Source organism: Saimiri boliviensis, chromosome 13, assembly GCF_048565385.1.
Source record: "Saimiri boliviensis isolate mSaiBol1 chromosome 13, mSaiBol1.pri, whole genome shotgun sequence".
Taxonomy (NCBI): domain Eukaryota; kingdom Metazoa; phylum Chordata; class Mammalia; order Primates; family Cebidae; genus Saimiri; species Saimiri boliviensis.
The window spans coordinates 109,539,121-109,565,262 of record NC_133461.1 but is presented as its reverse complement, the minus strand read 5'-3'; the positions used below and the strand labels follow the sequence as shown (position 1 = coordinate 109,565,262).

At 37.9% G+C, this 26,142-nt stretch overlaps 1 protein-coding gene across 2 annotated transcripts in view; it reads right to left on the bottom strand.

Moving 5' to 3' along the window:
• Positions 1–26,142, bottom strand: part of CSMD1 (CUB and Sushi multiple domains 1) — a 2,098,967-nt gene that overhangs the window by 1,720,067 nt on the left and 352,758 nt on the right. For both annotated transcript variants that reach the window (XM_003940706.3, XM_074384178.1), the window contains exon 2: positions 10,122–10,338. In XM_003940706.3, the coding sequence (XP_003940755.2) occupies positions 10,122–10,338 (217 nt within the window). The remainder of the gene's footprint in view (positions 1–10,121; positions 10,339–26,142) is intronic.

Sequence of the window (26,142 nt, the reverse complement as noted above, 5' to 3'; positions counted from 1 at the left end):
CCCTGAAGCCCTGTGCAGACTTCTGAATTCTGTTCTAGTTAATACTGCAGGTTAAGCAAGAAAGATATAAGCAAGAAGAAAATTGAGTTAAATATTTGCCTTTTTGATTTTTGATTACTTTTAGTAAATTCAAATACAAACAAAGTGAATCAAATTTCTCTGCCAAGGGATATGTGAGTGTATTTATTGTGGTAAAGCAAGTAACTGATTCATATTCTAAGAAATATCATATTCTTTTTAAAAAAATTTGTGAATTAAAGTGAATAACATTTTTATATAGCATTCATTCCTTTTGAACTTACTTAGTAAGCAACTATACATTTCAATTATATTTCACCTAATATTATACAATGAAAACAAACTTGTTTGTTCTAAGTGCTTAGCTACTCTACGTGTTTCGTAAGGATAAATTGGCAATAGACTTTGCTGACTAATCACTTAAAATGAGCAGGATGGGGGAAAGATGAACAAGTAAATCTTAAACAGAAAAAAAAAATCAATCACTCAACTTCAAATTTGGTCATTCACCTAAAGCTCATTTAAAATCCTGAAAACTCTGGGAAATCTCATTATTTATAGTTCTCTATGGCATATGAATACCGATGGTTTCTCATCAAGTTATTTTAACAAACTACTTCTGTGGATTCGCTACCTGAAGAAAAAAGAATAGACGTCAACTAATAATCTTACTGATTGTTGACACTTAGTTTCTCTTCTCAGAAACCAATGATTAAATAAAATGATTATGTCATTTCCTTTTGAAAGACAATGTAAAATAATGACTAAAATGATTTATTGGTGAAATTTGGTCATGCCTAGTATTGTGGGAAACCCACTTCCTTCCTGACACAATGCCCAATGTCCCCTCCCACTCCTGGTCACTTCAGCTGCTCTGGGACTCCCTGGCCTCTGTGGCTGCCTCTGTCTGGCAAAATAAATAACAGTCTCCCCCCTCTGCTAGTTCCAGTTTATTTCTTTCAGCTTAGGCTTCTGAATAGAAAAATAATGTAGATAGACACATAGAAATAGTATAGACAGTTATAGATATTGCTGCAAATCAGAGATTTTCACCCTTGGCATTTCTGACACTGTATGGCAGATGCTTCTCTGTCATGTGAGATACCCTGTGCATTCCAGGACTTTGATCAGTGTCTCTGGATTACACTCGTCAGATTCTAACAGCCACTATCACCCTGCTGTGACAATAAAAAATGTCTCTAGATATTACCAATGTGCCCTGGGACATCAAATTACCCCCAGTAAAGAAAAATTGATAGAAGCATACACATATACATATATTATGTATACTATATATGTATATATATATATGTATATATATACACACACACACTTCTACATGTGTATATATTTACACAATATCAATTTTCCATTGAATGATTTATAAAAATTTTCTTTCATTTTTTTTGTAATTTTCTTGTAATTCTAAAAGTACATCTTATAAATTAAGAGAACTAATTATTGGCCTTTGATACCTATTGTAAATATTTTAACTTGTCATTTACCTTTTGAGTGCTAAGTTTTAGGAATACAATTTTTCACTCATACACACACACACACACACATATATATATACTTCTAGTGTATGTGTGCATATATATACAGTATCACTATATACAGACACATAGAAACATACACACATGTGCACATACCCATAGATAGAGAGATAAAGACCTAGGATAGGCATAAACATAGATATAATTCAGCATAAGAACTTCCAGGACAGGGAACAGAAACAGGAAAAAGAAAATGTAAAAATAAAACTGTTCTCCTCACCTATGGCCTACCAGGGACACTAAAATGGCCTATTTTTTTCTGGATTAAGGCAATATTTTTTACCTTGATTAAAATTACACTGGCTGGTAGAAAGTCCTCTGTGAGCCCCCAGGTGAGTTAGATACTCTCTGTGAGCTTCCCAAAGCCTTTGCTGAAATCATGACAGCTTGTTAAAACTATATATAGATCAGGAATCTCTGAGCTTCCACCATCATCTAGAAATTCATTGATGGTATTTTATTATGAGTTATTACACACCATTTATTGAAAGAGCATGAAACCTTGGAAGAAACTGATTACTCTGACACTATGTTTATTATTAAATGAAAAATGTATATGAGACATCTTTTCAGTTCAGCAAATAAAATCCCATTCATTGTTTGTTTGTTCGTTTGTTTGTTTTTGAGATGGAATTTCACTGTTGTTACCCAGACTAGAGTGCAATGGCGCGATCTCGGCTCACCACAACCTCCGCCTCCTGGATTCAGGCAATTCTCCTGCCTCAGTCTCCAGAGTAGCTGGAACTACAGGCATGCACCACCATGCCCAGCTAATTTTTGTATTTTTACAAAATACAAAATACAAAATACAAAATACAAAAGACGGGGTTTCACCATGTTGACCAGGATGGTCTCGATCTCTTGACCTCGTGATCCACCTGCCTCGGCCTCCCAAAGTGCTGGGATTACAGGTGTGAGCCACCGCGCCCGGCCCCATTCATTGTTTTTAATGGCAATTTGTATTGTAGAGATGCTCTAATTTACTTAACTAGCGATACTTATTGATAGTCTCCATTGATGTACTTAGATATCCTTGAATTTTAACATAGTATCAAAATGAAATGAAAACACTCCTTTACATATATTTTGTCATATTTGAATGTATATTTGCAGAATACATTCTTAATGAGAATTTCTGAGTCAAAAGGTTTGTACTTCATTTTAATGAGAAAAATTTTAAAATGTCTATACGAAAATGTTGCAGCAATTTAATATTCTATGAAGAAGACATAGAAGCATTTATTCAATATCTTTAAAAACTCTCTTATTAAAATGTTAAAGTGTTCCCATTCAGAATGGTGAGCTATTATACTGCACTGTTTTAAATTGGTTTGAATATACTTACTGGCACAAATGTATTATATATGGAATTCCTATTTATGTTTTACCTGCTTTTCAATTATGTGATTTAAAAAAAAAAAAACTTTCTCGTAGCTCTAGAAGTGTATCTTATAAATTTAGAAAAATAATTATTTTTCTTTCATATCTACTAGAAATATTTTAACTTAGTCATTTGCCTTTTTAATGTTAAGTTTTAGGAAGTCAAATTTTTCAGTCAGTTTTATTTGGGATTTCTAAATTATGCACCCTGCCTAGAAAGACACTCAGATACTATTTTAGCATTTTTGTTTTCCATATTAATATTTAGATTGGTGATCTGACATTTTTATTTTGCTACAAACAGCAAAGACTAGATTTACTATTTTATAAAATAGTGCTAACATTCAGATTTTCATGACCAAATCAAAAAAGTATCTTTGTCTGCTAATAACAGTGTCATGCTGCAAACTGTCTGGCTGTCTTCTCGTTCTTCTCTTCTCTTTGTGCAGATCTGAATGCATTTCCTTCATCTTTAATTGTATAGGATAAATGTCCCGGGAAGCTCCTTCTCTCTAGCCAACTGCAATATTTGAATACTTTTTTCCCCACACCTGTATTTATGAATGTCTAAAAGATTTCTCTGTTTATATTAGTATGGTTTTGCTACTTAAAGAAAAAAAGCAGAGATATAGAAATGAACCATCTGTTTTTAGCTAGCACAAAACACACCGCTACAGCTGAGGAGATAGTGGTCAGAATCCACATGCCTGTCAAAACTTCCTCATAGTATTGCAAACGTAATTATTATCTCTCTTACACGTTTTCTTATTTTTATTGCTAGAATTTCTAATTAGTGGTCATTTTCCCCTTTTTCTTAGCACATGACAGTACAGCAAACACACACAGACACACACACACACACGCACGCATGCACACAGTTTTTCTCAACCAAGGCTGCATATTAAAATCACTTGAGGAGGAAGAGAATTAGGTATATCCATGGTGAGACCCCAATCTCACCCTTGAATCTCCATGTTGGTCTTCTCCTTCTCTCTAGCCAACACCAAAAAAAAAAAAAAAAAAAAAAAACCACACACACACTCAAACTTAACCAATAATGACTGAGCTTACCTAGGGGTCACTATTTTAAAGCATATGTTGACAAGAGCAATTTAAAAGATATATAGAGGAAAATTACATTTTATTTCATCATCCTGAAATCCGTATGTAAAATAGTGACAAAATCACATAATGGGAATATTACGGGTTTATCTGAGTGGACCAAACACCTCTGATGTCCTCACGAAGGTACAATAACCTGTTGAACCAGGTTTCTAAGCACTGATGGGTTTCTGTGATCTGACATCTGTGTTCCAGCTAAGAATCACCTCTGTGTAATAAGCTCTTCCACTGGTTCTTCCCTGGAGCTATCCAGGCCCTGGTTCTCCATCTTCTCTCACCCTGTGCTGGTCATATTTGCTGGTCACTCTCTCAGTCCTGACTGCACAGCTGGCCCAATGGCACCAATAAGATGTCAAGATGTGTGGTGTTCACATGAGGCTCGTGTCCCTATAAAAGCTTTTACATTGGCTTTATCCTGTGATTATCAGAGTCTTAACCAGGCATTAATCACCAGCCAAACTAAAAATAAAATGACACTTTGTGTGTGTTTTTTAATCAGTCTATTTATCTGTGAATGGCTCCCTTAAGACCTCATAGCAACTATGGAGACAGAAAAGCAGAATGCAGGCAATGCTAGGTCTCTAGTCTAATGTGATCCTAATGTAACTGAGACCCTTTCTTTAGCTCTTATACATCCCTAAGTTCTAAATATCACCAGATATGATTTATGTTCCATAAGTTTTGTCATGGTATATATCTTAACTATCCACAATAAAATTTGTTTTAAAAAACATTTAATGCACTCAAACACATTATTACAGTTAGAAAACTGGAAAAACCATGCTATTTTAACAAAATTTATTCATGATTTTCTGATTTTAATCGTCCTATCACATTCACCTCTAACCTCTTTATTATCAGCACTGCAGAAAATTAGGGGTAATCTTGTTAAAGTCAGAAAGAGCGAGGAACTTGAGATAAATGCCAAAGCTATTTCCCTAGGCCTTCTATTTTACAATCATCATGAAATAATATATCCTGATTTTCTATGTTGACTGGTAAAATTTCCCTTCATTGATTCACCATTATTCACTTTCTGAATTTCTAAGCAGTTTCTCTTCGACCTTTGATATTAACATTTTTTCACAGTTGAATATGGATGTAAACCTCAATTGTTTCCTGATTCACGACAAGTAAATAAAACTTTGAATTTAGAGAACGTGTGCTAATTTTCAGTCACCACATGGGATGGGTAACTCACGCTTATTTCGGAGGAAGTTATATTAAGTCATGTTGGGCCCTGTGCACAGAGGCAGTGGTGAGTGACCCTGAATCAGGAATACTCTAATTCAAAATTCCCCACGAAAATCTATTAATGATTTGAAAGTCAAGATATCTTCCAGCAATTTGGGAGGCCGAGGTGGGCAAATCACCTGAGGTCAGGAGTTCTAGACCAGTCTGGCCAATATGTCAAAACCCCATATCTACTGAAAATACAAAAATCAGCCAGGCATGGTGGCACATGCCTGTAATCCCAGCTACTTGGGAGGCTGAGGCAGAAGAATTGCTTGAACCCAGGGGCAGAGGATGCAGTGAGCCAAGATCATGCCGTTGTACTGCAGCTTGGGCAAAAAGAGAGAAATTCTGTCTCTCAAAAAAAAAAAGTCAAGGCATCTGTAATCATAGTAGAAGACACATTCAGGACACATTTCTTGGCCTCAGAGGACTATGTTCGATTGCACATCTGAATGTACAGAGATATACAAGCCCCAGTGGGAGGCAACTTCAGGGCAGGTGTGAGTTCAAAGCAGCACATGCTTCCAAGGGTCTGCCGGTGGCCAGCGTTACCGGAGTTGGTGCACACACATGAAATGTATGTGGGTTGTTGTTTGGGATGCCTAGGGAAGACTTCCTGAAATAAAAATGATGTGTGCTGGGTTTTGAAAAATGTGTATTATTTAGTCCGGCAGAGGGAGAGGTCAGAAATAAGAGGACATTTTTTTGTCAGGTCAGGTCAAGGAGTAACCCATCAATCTGCACAACTGAACAAGAAAACTTGCAAGGGAAAAAACGAGACAGACTGAAGGCCAGAATGCAGTTTCGAGTCAGATCGTGGAGTTTCCTTGACTGCCAGGGCCGCGGGTACCAGACTGTTCGTATTGCTAGAGATAGAGACCAGGGCTAGGACAAGGGCAGGTGTATCAGTGTTCCATGGAGGGGAGTCTGGCGCAGCCAAGGATTGTGCACTGGCCAACCAGGATGCTCAGGTCGGCCTGGGCCAGGACAGGAGGCTTGGTAGAAACTTTTTCTGTAAAGATCCAAACAGGCTGTGGTTAATGGAAAGACATTGTTTTGTTTCTTTGTTTTTGTTTTGTTTTGTTTTGTTTGGGACAGAGTCTACCTCTGTCACTCAGGCTAGAGTGCAGCAGCATGATCTTGGCTCACTTCCTGGGTTCAATTGATTCTCCTGCCTCAGCTTCCCGAGTAGCTGGACTTACAGATGCCTGCCACCACATCCAGCTAAATTTTTGTGTTTTCAGTAGAGACGGTGTTTCACCATATTGACCAGGCTAGTCCCAAACTCCCGACCTCAGGTGATCTACCCGCCTTGGCCTCCCAAAGTGCCGGGCTTACAGGCATGAGCCACCACTCCCAGACTGAGTGCTAAAAATATAAGCATTTTGGGATTTGGTGACTACATGGTTGGGCCTTGGAGGAGACTTCGAAGCAAGAGGAAGTGCAGGGTGAATAAAGTTCGGCTATTTAAAACGGCAGCCACCTGACAGCTCATAAAAAAACACTTTTTTTTTTTTTTTTTTTTTTTTTTTTTTGAGACAGAGTTTCGCTCTTGTTACCCAGGCTGGAGTGCAATGGCGCGATCTCGGCTCACCGCAACCTCCGCCTCCTGGGTTCAGGCAATTCTCCTGCCTCAGCCTCCTGAGTAGCTGGAATTACAGGCACGTGCCACCATGCCCAGCTAATTTTTTATATTTTTAGTAAAGACGGGGTTTCACCATGTTGACCAGGATGGTCTCGATCTCTTGACCTCATGATCCACCCGCCTCAGCCTCCCAAAGTGCTGGTTTAATTCTAAATAATGCAAAGATCAGATTTTTTAAATTATACTTTAAGTTCTGGGGTACAAGTGCAGAATTGTGCAGGTTTGTTAAATAGGTATACATGTGCCATGGTGGTTTGCAGCATCCATCACCCCATTATCTACATTAGGTATTTCTCCTAATGCTGTCCCTCCCCTATCCCCTTGCCCCCTAAATTTTGATTCAAAATTTTTTTCTTGTGCTTACCAAGAGAGGACTCACTTAAGCTCTCAGTATCCTCATAATTAAAATTTAATTTCTTTATGGGAGGACAAATCATATATGTATCATTGTGCTGTATTAAAAAAAATCCAAGATGATAGTATAAATGTTATATTAATTTTTTAACTATAAATATTTTTACATGTGTAAATAAAACCATATTTCTGACTATAATTCCAGTTACAATGTAAGCATCAATAATTCTAAACTATATATCCTGTTTTGCCAGTTGGGGATTAATTCTACATCTTATTTAGAAAAAAAATATTACAGTGGTTATGTGAAAGAAATTTATAGATAATAAAAATGTTCAGTCGTTTAACAGAACAACTGTTTTTTTTTTTAGTTGGTGCACATTTTAAGCTTCTAAGAATAGCTTTTGTGCAACAATAAAACACCACCACCCTATGACAACTCTCAGTAATAACTTTAGTGATATGTCAGTGGATTAGCAGCTCCTACATCAATCCTCCCACAAAAGTATCCTTCCTTTGAATTCTAGAGCCGCCTTAAGTGTTGCTAGTTAATTGTGTTTGAGAAATAAAAAACCGTTTCAAGGCATAATGGTAAACAAATAACATTAGAGTGCTCCCATTCCCGATTAATTAGAATTTGCTACTATTTATAACTGCTTTTCCCATCAACTCTTCCTGAATACTGAAAGAGAAGATACTTCCTTATGTGTTTTCCCTGACAACATTCCCATTCCAATTCCATATCCTATTTATTTCACATTCTGTAATAGTAGAGACCCACTGCACTCCGCAGTCACTGGGTGTTTTTCCTGTTTGTATTACAATACTCTCAAGGGTCCTCAAAGAAGTCACTGTGCACTCCCAGAACATCTCCTCAAAATGGCACTCTACGTATGCAGACAGGAGGAAGAAATGAAATGCAATAACAAGATGAAAGCAATGTCCTAACTCAAACGACAGAAAACAAGCAGATACATGACATATTTTTCTCTATTTCAAATAAAAAATTGTCAGTGACTGAGTGATTCATATAAACCCAAGCAGACTCTTTCTTATCAACCTCCTTTGCTACCTCTACTAAACATAACCCAGCAAGTGAAAGAAAGAACTATGTGTTGTACATATAACTCACCAATAAAGCTCTCTGAGGCACAGACATCAATTTATTTACTGTTCACTGAAACTCCAAAATGAAATACGCCTAATTTTCTAACTTAATATTTCCACTGTTGATCCTGTTATAATATCGAAAATGGTAAGAATGTTTTCTATTATTAACATAAAATGATCATAATAGCACCAGAAGACCATAAGAGATGATACAATGTTGAAAGGCATACCTGTCAGTCAAATTAATATTAAGACAGGTTTTTTTTCTGTGAAAGAATCAAAGTAAATGAAAATATTGAGAGAAAGAAATGGAAATATTTTTAGGAGCATGTATTTATCAAGCATTTTTTTAGTGGAAAGGTAAAGAAGTAATTTTAATGTAGAGTCAGATGCACTGGTATTTGAATAAAATGGATTATATAATTGTTTTTCCATAACTTTGCAGTTTTTATTATAATTATAACACACTACTATTATAATATACTACTATACCCTAGTAGTATCAATAATTAAAAATAAAAAAGGAACTAACATTGAGAAGACCATAAATTATGTAAGAAAGTCTGCATCAAATTAGGAAGTATTGTATATATAGATACTTTGTTCAAACACTCACATGTAAGACCATAAATTTAACACAAGGAGAGTGAAAACTTACTTAACCCATTCAGAAAAGAGAGGGCCATTGTACAATGTATGAAAGGTAAAAATGTTTCTAAAAACCAATCAAATATATTGCAGAAAAAAACTAGGTGTTTTGTATCTAAAAACGGATGGAAAAATGCAAATAAAATATATTTGAAAACTGGTTAATGAATATGTTTTATACTTAAAATTAGTTACATAGATAACATATAGACAAATATCATAAAGTAGATGTACAAATAAAATTGTATTTTACGTAGAGATTTTTTCTCATCCCATCAAATAATAAATAAAGCATATGATTTTTGTGTGTATTACTGTTGGTATTAGCATCAGTAATCTATATAAGTTCATCAATTTTGTTTAGAAAATCTGATTTCTTTAGAAGGAATATCCCTTCCTCTTTTGCAAAATTGAAAACAAAAAGTAGGTATAATTGCACAGGTATTTTTTTTCTTGTTTACAATGGAATAAAATATCTAATTTACCATCGTCCCAGGAAGTATTTTACTTCCTTCACTGTAAAAACTATAGATCAAAAGAGAAAACCAATTATGAATAGATTGTACCACTATTGTCTAAACCACAAATTCTCCAAAAAATGCAATAATCCTGAATGCTCTTACCTCACCCACCTCCTGTGTTCTTTTCACAGAATATATTCTCTGACAGCATAAGGGTTCATTTTGTTCTGATTATCTAAAATGTACTCAAACATTTATCTTTGTGCTTTTTCTCTCAAACTTACAGTTACATGAAAACAATGGTGTATTATAATGTTATTTAAATTACCTTGACAACTCTGTTTTACAGATCTTGAAAAATTTGGTATCTATAAACGAAATCAAGGATGGCTTTCAATAAAAAGTTAAATTTTTAGATATAGAAAAAGTATGCACAATTTGCCTCAAAGCGGCAGGCTTTAAGTTTTCCGTATGGTAACTGTATTTTCATTTTCTCATAGTACAATTTAAATATTAATTCTGACTAGATTTCAGAATCTGAATATTCAAACAGTGCTACCTAATCTACAATATAAAAAGAAGATACTTTACCTCACTTTTAAATTCCCTTGTTGAGGCTGTCCGTCGTAAACGGATAAAATATCAAAATCTTCTTCAAGAGCAAATGTATGGAAGGACAACTGTATCCTATTACGCTCTCCCGTGATAATGATCCAGGTGCAGTTGGCATAGTTCGGGTACCCGTGAGGGAACCCAGGGCTCTCAATAGTGCCGTTGGGACCCTGGACTAAGCCTCCACAGTTCTGACCTGGAAGAGAAAAAACACACACACACACAAACATATTATTCTGGCCACCTTTAGTCTGTGATTTAAAAAAAATTTCCAACCACTTTGGTCAATCTTTATAACATTTTATAATTCATGCACAAATATTGCAGGATGAATTGTATGCGTTCTGCAGTGCTGAAAGACAGGAACGACAACAAATAATTAAAGGAAAGAAAATATGCAGCATTTGGTAACACGGAAGTTTAAGGAATTATTTTCCTGTCGTTTTAAAATTCAGCCTCATCCGTATCAAATTTCAATTCATGGAAAACAAATTTAATGCCAACTATCTACGTATTATCATGCTTAAGACAATCCTTTGTTGGTGAAAACTAAGTTACAGATAAAATAAACGTGATAAAACTATATACGTGCACATGTTTGCATAGCCACATAACTGCAATATGTGGTAATAAGAATAGTTAGAAAATAACAGGGTCAATATGACAATAACTGATTTCTGCCTGTGTTGGCAAATGTCTTAGTGGGCAGAAGAATAACACAGGATTAAAGGAAGCTTATCAAGTTGAAAAGAAAAGGCATAAAACAAGGTAAGTCATTTAAATGATGCTCAAATCAAAGAGCAGATCAGAATAATGAGAAATACAACAACAGCCTCACCATCGATGCCTACCCGTTTATGCAGGCAGGACTTACGAGGTGGAGGCCAAAGGAGAGTCAAAGCAAAACGATGGGACCGATGAAAGAAAAGGCTGAGTTCAAACGCACACAGTGAGTGTTGCAGCGTTTCCTAGCAGGGCTGCAGGACAGCCCACACTTCCCTCATCCCTCCCACTCCAACTTCCCTTTGCCAGGTGGAATTGGGATTGCCCTTATGATTCAAGATTGACATGGCAGTGGGAAATAATGAGGGCTGAAGAGCAATTGAACACCACAAAGCCACCTTCAAGCCACCGAGCAGTGTCTGAGGAACTGATTTCATTCTGCCTCTGCCCCCGAAGAGTTTGTGGTATTGATTCCGACAAAGCACTTCTCAGGAGATTCCCAGGCTTCTGGAGTAGTTCCAAAGAACAGAACCCTTGAGTAAATTGCGGGCCCCAGGCTTCCTGCAAGAACCGTGCACTGGAAGAACAGCTCTGGGAGATTAGTAACAGCTGCACACCTGACCCACCTCTTCTATTTTTACCGCTACACAAACCGAAATGCCTGCCTTCTCAGCCTCACCAATGCATTTCATTCCCACTACTCCTGATGTTCATCCACCTACTTTGACACGGTGATTCCCTATCTGCCTATTTCAGCCCTTTCTTCCCACATGCAAGCTTTCCGTGACATGCTAATTGGGTCTCTGTGGTTGTTAATTTTTTTTTCTTTATTTTTCTGCTCAGCTACCTGTAACAATCTACCTGTGATGGCCATGCCTGGGCCAGTCCTACTGAAGGAAGAAGAGCAGAAGCTGAGAACAGGGCGGACAGGTCTGGAAGTGTGCCCTCACAAACATGCTCTGCTCATTTAGCCTGTAAATATTACTGTCTTTAAGGAAACAGAATGCCACTTCTCAAACCTTTCATTTGTCTGAGGTTAGGTGTTAAGTAGCTCCCGAAAACTCTCTGTGTTTCTTTCATTCTTAATATGGTCGTTTCCCACTAACGTGCTTTAAATGTATTTACATGTTTTGACACTAAAACTTTTAAGAAAGTTTTGAAGGGACTGGGGTGTACTTGAATTGTGGTGTGTAGTGTAAGTATCTGAACACAAGTATTATCTCAGCTTTTATTGTTGAAGTACAAACAGAAAATTATTTTCAACTACATTTTATACTTAAAAAGTATTTTAGAATAGTAGACCTCAGTGAGCTCAAATGGTTCACAGTAATATTATCAAATGCTGTGGGAGTTGGCTAAATCTTAATAAAAAGATTTAATGAAGGAGATTTATGAGTTTAAAACCAGAGAACTAATAAGAAGCCCATATTCCACTAAATTTAAGTTTCACAATAACACTCTAACAAGTAGATATTAAAGCTGTGACGTTTTGAAAGGTCTTTAAAGAAAATAGCTTTTCTGCTTTACAAGCAATTGTTGCTTAACAGTAAATAAAAAAAAAGTAAAGACTTGATTATAAATTGGAAAAAAGAAAAATCAGTTCTACAGAAAAACATCAACTGGAAAGTAGTTACTATTATAGACCCATCAGGTTGAACCAGATTAACAGATATTAAGATTTCCTCAGGGAATAACATTTAGGCTGCATTTAGGGTACTAAGCAGTACAGTGCATGTTGCCGAAGGAGTCACACTGGATCCACTCACTGATGTTCCTTAGCCCCAGTTAGAAATTTTGGGAACTGCTCAAACGTTGTTCGCAGAATAAATCTCATCCTTGCCTGCCCACTGTAATCAACCAAGAAGTTGTTGAAGTATCTACGCCTAAGACAGAATCTGATGCAATTGGTCGGTGACTTAATACTGCATCTTATTATAAAGCCACAGTAATTACGACAGTGTCTGATTGGTGTAAGCCCAGATAAATAGCCGGGGGAACAGAACAGAAAGCTCTAAAACCCACAAAGATACAGAATCTAGATTTAAAACAAATATGATACTCTTCTTTTTCTCTTGGGTCTGATACTCTAATGGGCCCTTGCCTGCTGTAGAGTATGCGCAAATATTCTATGCATGTTTTCTTTTTACATGACGTATATCTAAGTTTGATTTAAACCCTGTCCTTAAGTACAGCTTCAAACAAGTGGATTATTTTAAATGAATACTTTTAATGGACAAATTTTTAAATACTGTAAACATAATCATATTTCAATATGTTGTTTAACATGAATCTCTTGTAAGTATCTTTGTACTTTGTGTTTCCTCGGCGATAAAGTAATCTGCAATGTCAGTGTTTTTAGTTAAAATTAATTTGTTATGTTACGGGGATTAAAAGCTCAATTATTGCAAAAAAATATTGTCTAATGGTCTTTTTCCTCCATAAACTGATACTGGAAGTCAACTTGAAATAAAATGTCAGTATCAATGGCAATAGCAATGGTAAAAAAACGAAGTACATATGTATGTGTATGTTTTTCCCAGTGATATTTCAGTTTGATTTCAATTACATATATTTAGATATATATGAACACAATCTGTGATGTGTATTTTAGTAACCATGCAATTACGCATATATCAAAATACACATCTGTAATTGCTTGGATACCAAAATACACAACACAGAGAAACATACATGCAATATTGTGCATACAAATATGTTTTTGCTGCTATAATTCAGACAAACTGCCATGAAAAACCTGAACACATGCCATAATTTTAAGAAATTGGAATCTAAATCATCTGGCACTTAAATAATAGCATATGAAACATCTGGCTCATATCTTAAGTAATCAGCAGAATGTTAGAGATAGACGAATCACAACGTTAATTTTATTTTATTTTTTGTTGCTGATTTCTACTCCATAGGTAAGTCCTTAATACCACAACATTAAATACAGAGAGTTAACTTCAGTCATTTTAAATTCTGTCTTATACTGTCAGACAGAGGTTCTGTTTTCAAACAATATTTTTACATATAATCTTTGCTGACCATCTAAGTAACCGCACGTCATGATTTTACAAGGATGGAAGAAGAAGGGGAAATGAAGTGAGTTGTTCAAAGACCTCTGGAAATGAATTAAGGTTTTTTGACACCAAAGCCTAGAGCTGTCTCACGAAACAGTTATATTACCATGAGCAAACAAAGGGGACAACCCAGTACATTACAGACTCAGTATGGTGATCAAATAACTGATGTATAACACAATAAATACCTTAAATTACAAGATAAAATGGTGAGTAAGTAGACATTTGGAAACTCTTGATATTTAGGGAGTCTAACTTCTGCCCTTCTTTAAAACTAATCAGTGCCCATTACAGGAAAAAATTAGAAGTATTAAGCAGTATTTAGAAACATAAACATCACTCATCGTCTGATTACCAAAGATAACTGCTAATCGTTTTGCTGAACACTTTGTTAATCTACACTTAATGCTGCCATACTACCTGGCATGCAATATGTGAACAATCTGGATATGGATTAAACACCTGCCAGTCGTCCAGGAGCCAATAAGAAATCACCTAGGATGTGTCTCGCTTTGGAGGTGACCTGGCTGGCTGGTTGCACTACAGAATTTTGCTCTCTTTCAATTTTACAGGTGCTACTCTCTATCCTGTGAATGTCCAGGTCTGCAAGACAGGCAATTCCTCAGCAAGGAGCCTACAGGAAGATGTGCCCTGGGCCCTGGTTAGCCATGGAGCTGATGGCTGTTTATACAGCAGGGCCCCTCTAGAGGCTGGAAAACATTCCAGTGAAGGCAGGGCTCACTGCGTCCTACAACAATTTTCTACTTTGAAAGTCTGTCTCAGAAACACCCAGCTGAGAAAACGGCCCCATGCCCTCATCATTTCTGAGATGAACTAACCCCTCTGCTATGAATGCCCCCCGCCCCGCACTCGGTCGGCTCCTATTCTGGCCTCTTGCCCTGTAATTTGTGGTGCTGGGTAGCTGCGGCACATACTTTTCCTAGAAGAAGGTAGCAGCTGAGATAATTCATCTGTGATCCAAACTGATTCACTGCGAGCATTTGAGGAGTGAACATAAATGATAAACACACACCTCCCTAGTGTTTACACCTAGGTGAAACTGTGCTGTTTCTCTCAATCCTGGGCTGGATGGCGGCTCCAGCTCTCCGAGAGTAGTAGAGGTAGACATAATATTTAAAAAGCGGTGTGCCAAACATGTTGTACCACCTCATTTAACTCTTGCACAGCCTTTGATGTAGGCTGTGGCTTAGCCATTGCTAGCTGTTAATTACTTGGATAATGCTTTATGATGAGGGAATAGTGCTGCTATTCAAAACCTCTGTCTGAGAGCAAATGTTTGGCCATCAGAGATATTTTAACATGTAACTGGGTTTAGTGATTTCAGAATGATTGCCGTATGTGGAGAGAACCATGCAGGGAAATGATACTCTGTAGCGAATTCTACCAACAAGGAAACAAGTCATTTCAGAAATGATGAACAGGGCTGCTCAGGAACAGTCTGGAGATGAGAAGCCTTGGGAATGTATAATTGTCTCCAACTATGGGGCCCGATATCATTTGAAAGACTATATAGATGTGTAAGAAAACAGAGTCTGAACAGAAGCTGTAATATCTCAACAGTATGTCTCATTGGAGATAAATATCGAAAACAGCCTTTGTGGTTTTTATCCTTTTGCAGCAAGCCCAGATCACCACATTGGCTCATTTTTTAAAAAATCGCTGGTGGAAAATCCTTACAAATTTGTTACACTCAGTGGCAGCATCGATCCCTTTACTAAATCCATTTTGTGACAATGGCAATTTATGGTTTTCATGTCTATGTAAATTACTATGTAAATGAGAATTTGATTACTTTCTGACAGTCAGATTTTTGACCTCCAAAGCTTCTTTCATTCTGACATATTTGTGGTCAAATTATGTTGTACACTTGTCGGCTTTTCTGCAACACTAAACATTGCCTTGCTCCTATTGGATGTAGCTATTAAGCAACTCTCAAGTAAAAAACAAAAAATGGTCCATTGTGATCTTCCATGATTTTTTATTTTCTTTATGAGCTAAGGAGTAGGACAGAGTTCTAAATGACCCTGCAATTTCAAATAGCGAGGCCTCAGATTTCGATGAAGGAAGTGAAAGTTTCCCTGATCAGATAAGCACTGTTTGAAAGGGTAAAGAAATCAAATACACATTATAAATTCTGCATTATCTTCTACAGTTTCACTGGTTATTCCAGGGTCTGCATTGTGGGAAACATAATTAATTGTGGAAGGACCATGACTTAAAGTGTCCTTCCAGGGACTGTGATTAAGGGTTTTCAAAATTAAAGTCTTCAGGCATTTTGCTGAAACAGCATGGCCTGAAGGAAACTTTCAAAGCATGACATTTCTCAGAGCACCCGGAACAGCTGAGATCAGCCACTCCAGCTGAGCGCCTTAGGGTAGTTGGTTGGGTTTTAATCCCAAACACTTACGGGAGATTACTCACTACAGGAGCAAAGAAGAAAAGTAAAAAAGCCAGAGGCACTGTGGCTGAAAGATAGTCAAGGAATCAGTTTCTCGCTGTGGAATCCTTTGCCCATGAGCAAGGCCTCAAAGGGAGATCTTCCACTGAAAATGAACTAGGAGTACCCAGTTTGCATCGCACAAAAAAATGGAAATTTCCACTGGTCAGTGCAACCTCTTTCCCTTGCGTGAACACATCACACCTGTTCTGACCCCAGGCCTTTTGCACATACGCCTCCAGTTGCCTGTGATGAGCTTTGCCCACATTTTTTCAGCTGACATCTCCTCGCGTGGGTCTGAGTGCAGTATAATCTTCCCAGACACGCACATCTCCATCAGCAACACTATTCCAACATTACATGCTGCCTGACACCCTACTTTCTTTTTTTTGAGACAGAGTCTTGTTCTGTCACCAGGCTGAAGTACAGTGGCACAATCTTGGCTCACTGCAAACTTTGCCTCCTATGTTCAAGTGATTCTCCTGCCTCGACCTCCAAAGTAGCTTGGATTACAGTGCACACCACCACACTAGGTTAACATTCATATTTTCAGAAGAGCTGGGGTTTCACCATGTTGGCCAGGCTGGTCTCGAACTCCTGACCTCAGGTGATCTGCCCGCCTGGGCCTCCCTAAGTACTGGGATTACAGGCATGAGCCACCATATCTGGTCCCTACACTCTATTTTATTCCCTTGTAGCCTTTATAACTTTGTGAAAATATTCTATTTGCAAGCTTACTCATTGATTATCTGTTTCTATACTAAAACATAAACCTTCCAAGGGTGAAGATAATGATTGCCTTGTTTTTAGGCCTATGTCTAGAATGGCATCTGCTACTTAATTACTGAAGCCTGTGGGTGAGCTTGGGAGTGTGTGTGGGAGGCAGAGGTGGTGGGCCAAAGTAAATCTACGGAAGCAGGTGAAGTTGTGGTACTTAAAAGAACTATAAATCAATGCTCTGGTCAGTGATTACCTAAAACATTAGGATGCAGGTGTTATTTTAACTCCAAAAGCAGAGTTGCTACTGTCTCAATCCTGTTCAGCAGCCTGATTGTCAAAGGCTCCTTAGACGAATTTAAACATTCCCTGCTTTATGGGAAGTGATTTTTCTCCTACATGCGATTCCTGTGGACGCTGGCATCTCTGCTGTTCCCTTCGAGACAGAGGTCATCATGCAGGGCCAGGCGAGGAGGCCGCCATGAGTCAGATCTGGAATCTCATGGATATGATGTCAATATTGTTCCCTTTGCTACTGCCCCCAGGGGAGGGAGCTTTAGTTAACTCCACCGCTGTAATGTTTTCACCCACTGAGAAATTGTTGCATTAATGGTAATAAAGTCATTCAACAACTACCCACTCTGAAAAGACAAATTGCCAAGACAGCAGGCATAATGCAGGGGCAAAAAAACACTGGGCTTCGGATCAAACACATCTAAAATGTGATTAATTTCCAGCACGGAGCATTAAGCATTGAATATGTCGCCTCATGGATATGAGCCCCAGTCACCGCAGATGTGGGGTGAGGAGGCTGCCTATTTTGCAAAGTAATTGCAGTGACTGGCGAAAAGGCATGTTGAAGGTAGGAAGCAGGGGTAGACACAGGAAAGAAAAAAGATGATGACTGTCATTCTTACAAAGGAACAGTTAGAGAGAGGGCCTCCTGGTCGCAAGATAATTTTACGTGAAAGACGGTGAGTGGAATCTTCCTTGTGCCTGGCTCTATCCTGTTGTCCTTGAGATTCCGGGACACGGTATTTTTCACAGGGAGCCTTTGTGGCCCCCCACGCCTGCCTGTGCTCGTCCGCTCACAACACCGTACTTAACGTATGAGGACCGCAAGGCCAAATACTAAGACTTTAGAGATTCTGAGTGATAAAGTTGTTTATATTCCTAGCCAACCAAATCAAAACAAAACAACCACCACTGTTTTATTCACGATTCCCAGATCTCACATTGATATTTTAGATATAAATGATTTTTTTGCCTCAAACAAGTGACAGCCCAAATCTCAGTCTTTGCTTCAGAGACTTAGGTTTATATTTCAATAATAACTTTAGTAAGTTATTCTGAAGTGAGTGCCACTTTTCTTATGAAAACATACCATACATTGTCAGTGAAGAGAATTATCTTCCTCCATACATGGTAGAACTCGTATTTTTATTTGATTTTTCTTAGAACTAATATTTTTAATTGTATGTCAGATATTTCTTTATCTTTTAATGAAATTCCCAGGGAGGACACATCACCTTGGATGAGTAGGACTGAATTGTCGCCTACATTTGAAATCACGTCATGTTATACTCTCGCTTTAACACAGGAAAATCCAGAAGCGCCAGTGTCTCAAGGTAGTGGCAGTGAACGGATGTAGTAAAATGTTTTTCTAAGTAGAGCATTTAAAATCTGCTATGTTAATTGATGTAGTTTAACTGGGATACTATCGGATTGATTCAGCATTACTCACTAAGAAAGGTACGATAAAACTACCAGTTTGCTGATTTCTGGGTGTCTGGATATACAAACTCTTACTACGTAGATGTATGAGTGTCACAGCCTGTCTTTCCTCAACAACTGAGAATGATTTCTGGGTCAAAAAGACATTTTATCATTGTAATACTACTATGCTCTATTTTATTGTTTAGTAGTGTTTACCTCCAAGGAGAAACTGAAATGTTAGAAAGTCATACTAAAACCCCAAGATCTATGATTCTAGCTGAAGTTTGAAGCGAACAGAAGCTCTCTGAGAGGACAGACAGGAAAGAAGAATACAACTTGAGGGCTTTGTTGTGAAAATTATACCGATGTGGAGACCTGAATCGGGACAAATCATGAGCAGATTTTAAAAAATCTTATCAACATTAGTAAACACGTTTTTAAAATGAGATATAAATGTGCAACGCATTTTCTCCCTCCCAGGGTGTGGACCCAGCCATAGACTGACAGCCACGGTGCCCACATGGCCCTCCTCCAGACCATCCAAAGTGAGGCCGAGATGGCAGCGAAGTCAATTCTTAACAGCTGTTTTATAAGTTTAATGTGAAGGAAGTGATCTCCAACAAACTAAATTTAAATTTATGAAAAACACAAAGGGCTGCCTATCCATCTCCTGGGACAAAGAGGCCACCAGGCCACAGGTGATTCCCAGAGGGTCGCAAGTCCCAGTTTATTGTTTCTCTTTTATTTCTTCTAAAAAAAAAAAAAATCGAGATACACATGCAGAACCTGCAGGCTTGTTCCATAGGTGCACCTGTGCCATGGCTGCACCTGCTGACCCGTCCTCTGCGCTCTCACCCCTCACCAGGACCTGGTGTGTGTCGTTCCCCTTTAAGTGTCCACGTTTTCTCGTTGTTCAACTCCCACTTATGAGTGAGAACATGTGGTGTTTAGTTTTTCTCTTTCTGTATTAAGTCTTCTGAGGATAACAGCTTCCAGCTTCATCCATGTCCCTGCAAAGGACATGATCTCATTTCCTTTTTATGGCTATGTAGTATCCATGGTGTATGTGTGCCAGATCGTCCGTATCCAGTCTATGATTGATGGGCATTTGGGTTAGTTCCAAGTCTTTGCTATCATAAGTAGTGCTGCAATAAACAGACCTGTGCATATGTCTTTGTAGTAGAATCATTCATATTCCTTTGGGTATATACCAAGTAAAGGGATTCCTGGATCCAGTGGTATTTCCGGTTCTAGATCCTTGAGGAAATGCATACTGTTTTCCACAGTGGTTAAACTAACAGTGGAAAAGCATTCCTATTTCTCCACATTCTCTCCGGCATCTATTGTTTCCTGACTTTTTAATAACTGCCATTCTGACCGGTGAGAGGTGGTACCCCACTGTGGTTTTCATTTCCATTTCTCTGATTGTCAGTGATGTTAAGCTTTCTTTCCTATATGTTGGCTGCATAAATGTCTTCTTTTGAGAAGTGTCTGTTCATATCCTTTGCCCACTTTTTGATAGGGTTGTTTTTTTTTCTTAATTTATTGTAGTTTATTGTTTATCTTATTCCTACTCCCCACCTGTGAATCGTTTTAGAGATAATGACACAATCCACATTCTCTGTCACCTAAAGGATCGTCTGTCACCAAGTCGCCCCTACTGGTGCCTCAGCCATGAGTCCTGGGGCTCAGTCCACACCATGGGGCATGAAACAGAGAGATCTTCCTCACACAAACTACACATGCACATGTGCACATGCGTACACACAAACACACAAACACACACACACAAACATACTAGCCTGCTTTCTGTCTTAAGGAAATGATGTTATAATTTATATTTGGGTTTAGTGTCTGTCTGCACAAAAAATGTTTTGCCCAGTGGCTGCATGGATAAAATCATGATGCATATCACAATTAACACTGCTGATTTCACAGACAACCATGTTTCATCTTTTAGGAGATTTTTGACACTGTCAATTCTGCTTTTCCAAAGCATCTTTGTGAATTTAGAAAGAGAATTTTTGGGGATGAGGGCTCTGTAGTAGCCTCCATTATGCTACAGTTGAGATATCAGATGCCGGCTGATGGTACCCCACCTTTTATCTGGTAAATGCGTGTTAATGGATGGTCGAGAGGTAGGCATACCCACCACAGTAACAACGTCATAAAGGATAAGAGTTGCTTCCCCATATACCTCAATCGATTTCAGTCTGCAACATCCAGCACTTCCTGAGTACGGGTGTCCAGTACCCCAGGGCCCTGCGGTAGCACGTTCCGTAAACTCATCTACACTGCAGTTGTCTACTCCCTTTGGCCCTAAAATCTCTTCTTGTAGGCTTCAATTGCTGTATTCGCCAAGGCTCTCAAAAGAAATGAGTCATCACTGATGCACCTGTCAATATTTGCTGTCATCTTCTCATAGAGGTAGAAAGGCTCTAGACTGGCAGCCCTATGAGGGCAGATACCTTTCGCATAATCTACTGATGTCTACAGCACAGTGCCCAGCACACAGTAAACATTTGGTCTATGGAAGCAACGGAGCTGGAGTGACTGCTGTGTCTGATAAAGGATCTCATTACTACCTACAATAATGACTGTGAATGTCGATAGAATACCTATAAGGCAAATTGCTTTCATATTTTAATCATCACAAATGATCTTGAAAGATAGGCATTATCATTCTTATTTCACTGATGAGAAAACTACAGAGTTTGAGTGATTTATTTTTCAAGGTCACACATGCAAAGCAAATAAACTAGGGGTGTAAATTCATGTTAGTAGGACTTCAACACCTGTGCTCACCCTCTCCTGCCACAATTTAGAAATGATACGGTATTTTTTCTGTCCTTTTCTGAAAAGAATGCTTCTAAAAATTGCACTACAAAAGCAAAGGCCAATTTCTGAATTTTAAAAACTCTTGTGCTCTTTATAAGAAGCCACGAAACTACATAATTGGGAAAAAAATTTTTTTTTCATGTTTTTGTATATCTGAGCCAAACACTAAATTCTGTTTCTTTTGTCTCTATTTGTGTGGGCATTTCAGAAAGTATTAATAATGTTTATCTTTATATTTTTTTATTTCATAAATAACTATTTTGACCTCATACTACTATATGAATTATGCCCTTAACAAATAAAAAAAGTTTGGGATTTCAATAATATTTGCAGGTGTATGATTGGGGGCCTCATATGCTGATGTACTCGTTGCACACTGCGCAAGACCAGAATGTCATTCACACAGATGACACAGCTGCCTTGAACGTAAGATTGTTGAGAATTTGATCGCTATAAGAATTTCTCATGTCTAGGATAAGATAGATTTATGTCTGAATATGCAGAAGACACTGAATAGCCATAAAAATATCAATGAAAACAATAGCTCCATTAATGGATATGCCACTGTGATTCATCTTCAGCTAAATTTCTACATCCGTATTTGTGGCCTTTCAACTTTTAACTTGCTCCTAAGCTGTGGGCAAGAAATCGAAGCCCAGGCTTCTGCCTCTTATTTTAGCTTGGCTTTGTGATGTTTCTGAAGAAATCATGCAAGATATTCGAATTCCATGGAGGATCAGGATTCATTGTAGAAAGTATTTTGGCAAAAAGGAACTGACAGTCTTTTAAGTCTGTGGCCTTGAGTTTTAAAAAAGGACGAAGCCTGTAGTTCATTCTGTGTGTGGTTTTATTTTACTGATTTCTAATTAGAGATTGGAGAGCATAAAATATATATTTTTTTCCTACTTAGGCATGGTTATTCAGTTTCATCTATATTCTATTCTTCTTCATTTTACCCACGTTTGGCTTCCAAAGCTATAGGGTAGAAAGAAGACCAAGGAGGAAAAATAGCTTGTTGCCTAGATAAAGAATGTGAACAGAAGTGCTGATCCATTTGGCAGGATAATACTAATCTAATTTGCCTTGCTTTAACCATTACAAATGAACCAGAAGCTTATACTCATAACTTAAATATCTATAACAAGAAGGAAAATTGACGTAGAGACGTGGGACTATTTGCAATGCTCACTGATCAAAGCTGTGCAAAGGATCAAAACTTTTAGATCTAGCAGAGATGTTTCGGGAAATTATATACCATGATGCCAAGTGAACGGCAGCAAAAAGCTCAGGCTCAAATGAGCACGACAGTTTCAACAGAGAAAAAACCAAATTAATGGACCAAATGGCCTAACATCAAATGTCTATAAAGTTAAGACTATCACACCTGTAATCCCAGCACTTTGGAAGGCTGAAGCAGGTGGATCATGAGGTCAGGAGTTGGAGGCCAGCCTGACCAACATGGTGAAACCCTGTCTCTACTAAAAAGACAAAAATTAGCCAGGTGTGGTGGCAGATACCTGTTAATCCCAGCTACTCAGGAGAGTAGCTGAGGCAGGAGAATCACTTGAACCCAGAAGGCAGAGGTCACAGTGAGCCAAGATCACACCACTGCTCTCCAGCCCAGGTGACAGAATGAGACTCCGTTTCACACACACACACACAAAAAAATATTGAACACTTGACATGTAGCAAGAGGACAGTTTAATAATAAAAAGCATTTTTGAAATTATCAAATGTTAAAGATTTGGTATTTCCAGAATAAAGTGTTGTCAAAATCAACCTTTAATAGTGTTAAATATTTGAATAGATCAACTCAAACCATGCATCCCTCAACTGCTGTACCGTTTCTCTGCATCTTCAGTTAGCAGCAATTACGTTTTTTTCATGTAGCTTGATTATAGTCATATGTGGGGGGGGAGGAACTAAACAAAGATCACAGTGGATCACAGAAGAAAAATTAAAATTCAATGGTTTCTCTACTCAGTCATAATTTACTATTTATACTCAAGGACTAAATTATTCCTTAATATCCAGCTGTAAAATGAGGTACACATGGTTAATATCCTTATAAGATTCTTACACATCTGCTGGGGAAATTCTTACGATTTTCATTTCTGCCAAGTATATGATGATATTCTGTCATTATTATTTCAACACGACACACTCATTCACACATCTATTTAGAATGAAATACACATACCTACTGTCCATCTGTATTTAATGGGTAAGCTCTATTATTATTGGGGGGACCTAATTTGATTTACTGAACCAAACAGAGAGCTCATTGGAATTAAAGGGCAAGAATCCCAGCCTGCAAGTTACGGAGGGACATTAGGTTATCTTTCATGTGCCAGCATGATTTAGGGACCTGATAGTGAGAAATCCAACTCAAGCCTCTGGGTCTAGCTCCCTAAAGTATAATGAAAGGAGACTCAATTAGAAAAATCTCTAAGTCTCAAGTTTCCTCTAAGATATATATGAACCATGATTGAGTTGGGAAGTGCTTGAATTGTCAATTCTTTAACACCATTTTTTCCAATTAAATTAATAATAAAGGAGATGAGAAGAGGCAAGGGAAGAAGCAATAAATTCTATTCCCAATTATAAAGCATTGAGAGATTGCATTAAATGGGAGTCTTCAAAAGAACCATAAAAATCAAAGGAGGGGATTGGAGAAAGTGATGTCAGAATAGAAATCCAGTCTCATTTATCTTTCGAGACCAGGAATAACTGTGAAGAGACATTTGACATTTCTTGTTAGTCTAATGTATTAGCATTGGTGAAGGTCTTTTGAAACAAACATATCAGACTTCCATTCTGACTTTCTGTCTATTTCATTCTGCTTTGGGAGGAAGTGGGAATTGCTATTGAAATGGACAGGTAGGGCTAGTGCCCATGCCTACCAAAAAGAACCACTATGCTGAGCTGGCCAAGACAGATTTGCCCTAGATTCAGCTATTAGGACAATCTCAAGTGCAGTGACAAGATCTAGAGCATCAGGGACCAGATTTTGGCAGATCATTTTTCCCTGAAGGGTGTGGGGGATAGTTTGGGGCATTAGATTCTAATAAGGAGTATGCGAACTAGATTCCTTGTGTGCTCACTTCCCAATAGGGTTCATGCTCCTGTGAAAATCCGGTGCTGCTGCTGATGTGAAGGAGGTGTTCAGGTAACATGAGTGACAGGGAGTGGCTGTAAATACAGACACAGCTTCCCCCGCTCACCGGCTGCTTACTTCCTGTGTGGTCTGGTTCCTGACAGGCCACAGATGCCCAGGGCTTGGGGACTTCTGGTCTAGAGCATGTGTCTACGACAGACAGAGCTTCTTGTCTGCTTCCCGACCACAGATTCAGCCCATTTAGTAAAATGTGACAAAGTAGACTCCTAGGTGTTGCGTGATATGACTGGTCACAGCAGGAGGCAATTTTAGAGATCGATGAAAGGACTTTTCATCTACAAAAATCTGGCTCCTGTAAAGAAGTGGTTTGATCTACAGACTTCCCAAGTAGATAAATGCCAGATTTTTGTAGATTAAAAAGGTGATCATCACTAAGCACACACAACCACGTTAAACGTTTAAGTAGACTCTTATTGTAGATCATGGCTATTTTTCCATGCTGCAGGAGAAACACTGAAATGTATCTTTTTCTTATTAACAAAAATTTTTGTAATTGTTTAATTCACAAGAGTAGCTTGTCTGTCATGTTTTTTTTTTTTTTTTTTTTTTTTTTTTTTTTTTATCTTTTCAGGCTAAAATCTGCCTTTCAAATGAAGCAAAGACTTACAGACATCAGACTTTCTAAAATAGGTTTTTAGAAACCCATGCTCACTAGTATCCCTGTTTGTTTCCAAATGGAAAGTTCTGTGATTTATGACATGCATAAAAATAATCCCAGATAACCACTCAGTGACAGATAGACAACTGCAGGGGTTCCTGATCTCAATGTGATCCCCAGGAGTTAAGTTGCCCCAGGCTGAAAATAAGCATAACAGAAATGGTAGAAAGGAAATGTTGGAGGAAAATTGTATTCAAACACATTTGGTTGGAATGCCAAAGTGTAGTAGATATTATTTTGAATTTGAGTGGAGGCATTTGCAAATAACTGATCTTTTATCAAGTGCCATGCTTCTGGGATTCTGAAGAAGGCATGCATTTTTCATAACGTTATTCATGCAAAATATCATTTATTATTTTTTCTTTGCCCAAAACAAGCAGCCACTCTTTTTTCCTTTACCAAAGTATAACATCACAGAGGATATTTTAAGATTGAACTGGTTGCCTTTACTCATGATTATACTCAATTGAAGCATAAGTTGTGAACCTGAATTGAATTCAGTTCTCCAAGTACAAATATAACTTCTCTAAGCCCCATAATGGCTCAGCAACTTTTTTTTCCCTGTGCAAACTGGGCCCAATGTTATATTCCACATATTTGCTGTGATTTCTATTTGTCGATTGCCTTTT